Raw genomic sequence first — 7,810 nt, 5'->3', positions numbered from 1 at the left:
GAAATCTATGTGTATTATATATTATAGTGTCTCGGATTTTACTATACATATACACAGAGGTTTCTAGAATATATATATAAAACGTGTTTCTTAAATGTAGGTTATTAAATATATTAAATATATATTCTAGAATACATATGTATTTAATGTTTAATATTTACTAGATGACAGAATGCTATGTCATATAGTAAATTGTTTAATATTAATGACATATAGTATGATGGCATACTATATGTCATTATCTAATAAACTTAATTTACTTTAAGCTAAGGTAAACTAGAACTGCACAGTATTCCCCAAGTTCTTGAAGGTTTGAACATGCCAGTCCATTACCTTTGTACCCATTTCAAGGGCAACTTAGCTGGGCACACAATTCTTTCTCTCCAACATTACTGTTTTCTAACATAAGTGTTTTTGTTTTTAGGGTTTTCGTTTGCATTTTAAAGTGTGCTATTTTCATTCTTTTTTTTGAATGTCTGGATTTAATTAAGAAGCAAATTTTTCAGGAAAGGCACATAGGTCCCTATTCCTTGAGGTGATGTTCACAATGCCTGTCTATTGCCTTTACAATTGAATAGCTTACCTATTATCTTCTAATTATTTTATTTTGCTTCTGCATCTATTGTGGTTCCATATCCATCCAGCCACCTCTCTATTAATAGAATTTTCATCCATTTCTTTTTTTTTTGAGACAGAGTCTTGCTCTGTCACCCAGGCTTGGAGTACAGTGGCGCAATCTCAGCTCACTGCAACCTCTGCCTCCTGGGTTCAAGCGATTCCCCTGCCTCAGCCTCCCAAGTTGCTGGGATTCCAGGTACGCACCACCACACCAAATTTTTTTTTTTTTTTAATTTCAGTAGAGACGGGGTTTCACCATGTTGGTTAGGATGGTCTCGATCTCCTGACCTCATGATCTGCCCACCTTGGCCTCCCAAAGTGCTGGGACTACAGGCATGAGCCACCATACTCAGCCCCATGTCTGTTCTTTAATGTGCTGTTTCTACTTCTGTAATTGTGCTGATTTGATTTTCAAGTGGTTTCCACCTGTTCCTTCATCACTTTTTTGTTGTTGTTCAGGGATTGTATTTCCTTTTGGAATTGCACCTTCAGCCATCATTTTATACAGATGCTCCTTATGATGGGGCTGCATCCCCATAAACCCACTGTGAGTCAAAAATGCATTTAACACTCTGATAGGCCGGGCGCGGTGGCTCACGCCTGTAATCCCAGCACTTTGGGAGGCCGAAGTGGGTGGATCATGAGGTCAGGAGATGGAGACCATCCTGGCTAACTCAGTGAAACTATTCCGTCTCTACCAAAAATACAAAAAAATTAGCTGGGCATGGTGGTGGGTGCCTGTAGTCCTAGCTACTCGGGAGGCTGAGGCAGGAGAATGGCATGAACCCTGGAGGCAAAGCTTGCAGTGAGCGGAGATCACGCCACTGCACTCCAGCCTGGGTGACAGAGTGAGACTCCGTCTCAAAAAAAAAAAAAAGAAAAAACACTCTGATAAACCCATTGTGAACTGAATGAATTGTAAGTTGACCCATCATTAAGCCAGCGACTATCTGTACTTATTTTGCTTTACTGTGTTGTTTATGTGCTATGCCATTTCTTTTAACCTTGCTTATGTATAATTTTACCCAGACCCCTACCTGCCTGATAAATGGAAGGTGGACCCTCCATTTCACAGACGGAATAAAAAGAAAAGGTAAGTGGCTCTCTTGGAAAACTACTCTAATTTAGTTAGGAATATATTGGATATCTCTTCCACATCGTATTTTTTAAAGCACAGCTGTATTCGTTCTATTAAAAATTTAAGAAACAGGGTTTCTATTCCATTACTCTGAATTAACGAACAGTTGTTTCAACTGTGGTTTATCTGCCACGGCTCACAGAAAGCAGAACAAGAAAATGTGCTAAACAGGGCCAAGTGCGATGGCTCACGCCTGTAATCGCAGCATTATGGGAGGCCGAGGCGGGTGGATCACAAGGTCGAGAGATCGAGACCATCCTGGCCAACATGGTGAAACCTCGTTTCTACTAAAATACAAAAATTAGCTGGGCGTGGTGGTGCGTGGCTGTAGTCCCAGCTACTCGGGAGGCTGAGGCAGGAGAATCGCTTGAACCTGGGAGGTGGAGGGTGCAGTGAGCTGACATCGTGCCACTGTGCTCCAGCCTGGGCAACAGAGCAAGACTCCATCTCAAAAAAAAAGGTACTAAACATATCTACCCCTTCTTCCCATGTTATCACATTAGATAGTACATTTGTTGTTAGCAACTGTCATATTTGCTATATCTACATACAGCAATAAATAAGTGGGTTTTGCTAGATTGTTGTATAATGAAACAATCAGATGCTGATAGGGTTTATTGATGAGCCATTTACCTTCAGATACTGTACTCCAGTTTTAGCTTTGACTATCTCATTCTACAAAAGTCTACCATCTTCAAAATTTAAGCGTAGACTTACCATTTGACCAGCAATTCCACCGAAGAAAATCAAAAACATCTATCCACACAAAAATTTGTACACAAATGATCATGGTAGCATTATTTATCACAGACAAAAAATGAACAAAACCTAGATGTCCATCAGCTGATTGGATAAACATGGCATATAACACAATGGAGTAATTTTGGCCATAAAAAGGAAGTACTGATACATGCTATATCATGAATGAACCTTGAAAACATGCTAATGGAATGCAGAGAGGGCCACATATTGTACAATTCCATTTACATAAAATCCCTAAATCCATAGAAACAGAAAAGAGATTAGTGTTTACCGCAGACTGGGGAAAGCAGAGGTGGGAACTGACTGCTCATGGGCATGGGGTTCTTTTGGGGATGATGAAATATCCTGAAATTAGATAGCAATGATGGTGCACAACTCAGCGAACTATATACTAAAAACCAGTGAACTGAGGCTGGGAACAGTGACTCTGGCCTATAATCACAGCACTTTGAGAGGCCAAGGCAGGAGGGTGGCTTGAGACCAGGAGTTTGAGACCTGGGCAACACAGTGAGACCCTGTCTCTATAAAAAAGTATTGTTTTGTTTTTTAATTAGCCGGGTATGGTGGCATGCACCTGGAGTCCTAGCTGCTTGGGAGGCTGAAGCAAAAGGATCTCTTGAGCCCAGGAGTTTGAGGTTACAGTGAGCCATGATCATGCCACTGCACTCCAGCTTGGGCAACAGAGTGAGACCCTGTCTCTAAACAACAACAAAAAAGAATTGTAAAATTTAATAGAGTGAATCTTATGGTATGTAAATTATCTCAATAATGCTTTACTCTAAAGAAAAAAACACGATTTCCTACTTCTTGCATGCTATAGAGGTCAATTAATATCACTTCCAAATGAGCAGGGAAGAAAGGTTTACTTTAGTTAAAGAGAATCTGAGAATCTTGATACTAAGAATTGCTAATTCATTTAATGGCTTAGAATAGTTTTATTTCATACTGTGATCAATAATGGATTAGCTACTTTATCCTTATCTAGGACCAATTCCAAGCATAGGCAACTACAGTCTGGAAAGAATTATTATAAGCTAGAATTTCTCTAAAAAAGAAAAAGATTTGTTCTCAGCAATATGAAAAGAGATACAAGGAACTGACCCAGACATGACAATAGGTCTAACGAAGTTAACACCAGTAATAATGTGTCAGATAAAATGTAGAACTGAAAGCTAAAAACTCAAACTTTAAAAAACTGACACATTTTTAAAATGTACAGCAAATCAATACACAGAAGTAAAAGAGTCTTTAATGTTCTAGTTCATTCTTCTCTCCATTTTAGGTACTCTCTTAATGGCATTTTTATGGTGAGTTGAGTTAGTGGTAGCTCTCCCCTCAGAACCTGCTGTGCCCCTCCTGCACGCGCCTGGAAAGTCACAGACGGGAAAGGGCACTGTCTCACAGCAGCTTTGCTCCAGTCACCAGGCCCAACACCGCAAACCATAAAGCAGCACACAGGGACTTCTTTACGCCAAAGGAGCCCAATCCAGCCTTTCCTTCTGTGCCTGCCACTGCCGGGTTGATGCTTTACAGCACTTGAAGGGAGAACAATGTTCTGTAGTCTGCAACACATGCCAGACCATGTTGAAGCTATGATCACTATGTTTACATGATTGCTTAGAGCTTAAAAGGAGAAACAGAACACCAAGTTTCTTGCACTGAATTCACATATGAAAATTGGAAGAGGACAACTGTTTGTTAGTTTTCAAGGTCTTTGGCTAAAGTTTCACGGATGAATTGTAAAGTACGCTGGTACAAAAAAGCATCCTTTTTCTTTGGCTTACAAATGTTCAAATGGTTAACATCCACGGGAATTAGATCTCCAATGCCTAAATCTGAAGAAAACAAAAAAGTCAATAAACCTAAGTAAAAATATAAGCTTTCCCCTTGACAATACTGAAAGGGGCCAAATGGATAGTTGCAGATATTGCTTTGGTTGTGACAAGGGATTCTTTAAAGATAAAGGAACCTGAAGTTTGATTGTAGCTAAACTACATTTGATGAAACATGCAGGAATGGATTCTCAGTCAGCATAACCATAATTTTATGCTTTCCGTAAACTTTTCGTATGTGTTCTGGCCTACTTCCTTATTTCAGAGCAAGCAGAGACTGAGCACTAGCATCTTCAAAACCTTCTTACACCTGCAGGTTATTACTAACTTACTTCAGAGTTTCTGTTATAAACTTCCTAGTAAGCTCCTTTGTCCTGGTGAAATGAATGGGAATGTTTCACATGGGATCCATTCTATACCTAAACCGCAATGATCACTTTCAGGGTAAAAATGATTTAGTGCTTGAGATATTTCAGTCTAGCAAAGTCCCCCTACACGGAAGTGATAAGAGGTACTAGTGAGGCCACCTAGGTGAGGAATGCAGGTGGTAGTTATAAAGGAAGAAGAGCCTCTTGGTGACAGAATTAGGACAAGGCTATGCCACTCCAAGCAGCTGGTCCATGATATTAACTTTCCTTTTGGGCCAAGCACAGTGGCTCACACCAGTAATCCCAGCACTTTGGGAGGCCAACGCAGGAGGACTGCTTGAGGTCAGGAATTTGAGATCAGCCTAGGCAACACAGCAATACCCCATCTATACACAAAATTTTAAAATTAGACAGGTGTGGTGGTGTGCACCTGTGGTCCCAACTACTCAGAAGGCTGAAGTGGGAGGATCGCTTGAGCCCAGGAGTTCGACGCTGCAATGAGCTATGATCGTACCACTGAACTCCAGCCTGGATGACAAAGTGAGACCCTGTCTCTTAAAAACAAAAACAAAAAACTTGGCTGTTGCTTCAAGCTTCCAAAGTCCTTTTTAAAAACATCTGGCAGCTGTTCTTTGGAACTCCTCAAGTTCTTCAACTACTAAACAGTAACTCCTTACCCTATAGCATGTTACTTTAAGGTAAAATTTTTCAGTTCTACTACAAAGTATGACATTTTTCATTTTATTTAGATAGCATATAATGAAGTTAGGACAAAACTCATTATGTAGACAAAAGAACCATCTGGCAAGCACTCCAGATGCATGCTGTCCCTAGCTTGAAGGACCCACAGTGTGGCTGGTCACCACCAGAACAGCACCTAAGCCAGCCTCAGAGGCGGTAAGAAAGGGGTTCCCAGAGATAACAGGCAAGCTGAAAACGTGGCCAGATGAGGCAAAAGCAATTCAGGTGGTGAAATGTACGGGATATCTACTATGTACGGAGTAATAGAGGAGTCTATGAAAACATTTAAGATCTGGGCTGTAATACATTATATGACACTAGAGAGCCGGCATTGGCCATTTCCCTCAACCCCAGGATCATGAAGAGACTGTATTTCAACACTAGTTTTTCCCATTGGAATATTTCTGGAGCTTTACTGTTCCCCATGGATCTTCTATTTATGAAAGCTTCCATACTTTAAGCTGATTTTCTTAAGGGTTCTGCATGTAAATATAAGTCTATTAAATAAATGCCCCTTTCAATCTAGCCGATAGAAGAGCTTTGTTTCTTTCTTTACTACAATGGAGTTCACTGTTGATACCTAACTTAGAGTTAGCCAATTAACCCTTCTCATCTGATCAGTTATATAAAGTGCAGGGAGAGGTAATGCCCAGGTTATATGTTTACAGAGAAATTTTAATCTATTGCTGAAAAGAATAAAAGAATTCAAATCTAGATCTTCAAAAACTATCTCCTAAAACTGAGAACCTGGATATAAAAATTGCTATTTACAAGTAAATGCTAGGTACAATTAAGCATCTAACAGCCAACAAGTTTCAAAAGAGTGAATACCTGCTGATTCCACAGGCACCACATGGAGCTTAATCATGCTGCCAATGTAGGTTGGTAGTGTTTCCACAAAATTCAGCACCTGGAAGTTTTTGTCTTTAGCAAACTCCAGAAAGTCATCTTGCAGTGTTTTAAGTGCAGGAGAATCTGTAAAATTATACAGAACAAGACTGTGACAAGTTATTTATCCAATTCATAATAAAATGCATTAATCTTTCAAATTTAGAGAGGAAATTAGAATTCTGATTCAAGACAGTGGCTTGAGTAAACGTTTATTTTCTCCCCTGCCAAGAAGTCATTAAGATTCAAGGAAAAAGCTAAAACCAAGAACTGACAGGACAGTCAGCAGCAGGAGAGGTTTTATCACATTACTGGGGGCAGGAAGCAGTTCCCAGGGCAGTCTGGTGTGTGGGACCTCAGGGGTCCTCCAGTGATGATGGTACCGCTACACCCACCCCAAAGCCCAGCCTCGCATCAGCAAAGCCTGTCTACAATCATAGAGTGCCTGTCCCTTTCCATCCCTCACCCTCACATATGAAAGAGCAACCAAGAGGCACCAGATAGGCCTATGACCTAAAAGAGATGGATCAAATAAGCAAACAGAAAAGCTGGCCACAGAAAAAAACAGCTAGATGAGGAATAGAAGGGAACTCACAAAGCTTCTACTTAGGATCTTTAGAATTATTTGAAAAGATAAGCCACAAAACAAGAAGATGCCATGAGTGCAGAACCACCAGGGCACAGGAAAGAAGGCATGTGTGGAAAACAAAATCTGACTCCATGAAAGGAAAGTCCAACAGAAGGTTTCGAAGAAATCAAGAGATTCTCCATAAAGTAGAACAAAGAGAAAATAGGAGCAAAAAGACACCTGGTATATTTAGGCTCGAGCCAGGGAGTCGAAATTCTGATTAACAGGTGTTCCAGAGAGAAAACTGCTTATTAATTAAACCAAATAGAGTACTTTAAAATTAATGCTCACAATCTCAAAGTTTCATTTACATTTTTTTTTTTTGAGACGGAGTCTCGCTCTGTCACCCAGGCTGGAGTGCAGCGGCCGGATCTCAGCTCACTGCAAGCTCCGCCTCCCGGGTTTACGCCATTCTCCTGCCTCAGCCTCCCGAGTAGCTGGGACTACAGGCGCCCGCCACCTCGCCCGGCTAGTCTTTTATATTTTTTAGTAACGACGGGGTTTCACCGTATTAGCCAGGATGGTCTCGATCTCCTGACCTTGTGATCCGCCCGTCTCGGCCTCCCAAAGTGCTGGGATTACAGGCTTGAGCCACTGCGCCCGGCCTCATTTACATTTTAACAGTTGACGATTCTCCACTCATGGGGAAAAAAGCCATTTATTGGTAATTTGGAATAATACTTAAAAGCAAAACATTACGTGATTTTTCTAATGTTAAGTATTTAAGATAATATTAAAATTATTGCAATGCTTGAGTAAATAATGGCTTAAGAACAAAATGAGGCTGGGTGCAATGGCTCTCGCCTGTAATCCCAGCACTTTGGGAGGCTGAGGC

At 40.7% G+C, this 7,810-nt stretch overlaps 1 protein-coding gene across 5 annotated transcripts in view; it reads right to left on the bottom strand.

Moving 5' to 3' along the window:
* Positions 1–2,358: 2,358 nt before the first annotated feature.
* The window catches only part of SERAC1 (serine active site containing 1), a 61,685-nt gene continuing 56,233 nt past the window's right edge, over positions 2,359–7,810 (bottom strand). For 4 of the 5 annotated variants that reach the window (XM_033234939.1, XM_033234938.1, XM_033234940.1 and 1 more), the window contains 2 exons: positions 6,291–6,434; positions 4,217–4,353 (listed from right to left, as the gene is read on the bottom strand). In XM_033234939.1, the coding sequence (XP_033090830.1) occupies positions 4,217–4,353; positions 6,291–6,434 (281 nt within the window). Of the gene's footprint in view, positions 4,354–6,290; positions 6,435–7,810 lie in introns of all 5 variants that reach the window. The other variant, XM_033234937.1, reaches the window with a different exon arrangement.

The sequence above is a fragment of the Trachypithecus francoisi genome, unplaced genomic scaffold (assembly GCF_009764315.1).
Source record: "Trachypithecus francoisi isolate TF-2019V2 unplaced genomic scaffold, Tfra_2.0 Lachesis_group15, whole genome shotgun sequence".
NCBI lineage: Eukaryota > Metazoa > Chordata > Mammalia > Primates > Cercopithecidae > Trachypithecus > Trachypithecus francoisi.
The sequence above is the reverse complement of the archived record's forward strand: the minus strand, read 5'-3'. Positions and strand labels throughout refer to the sequence as shown.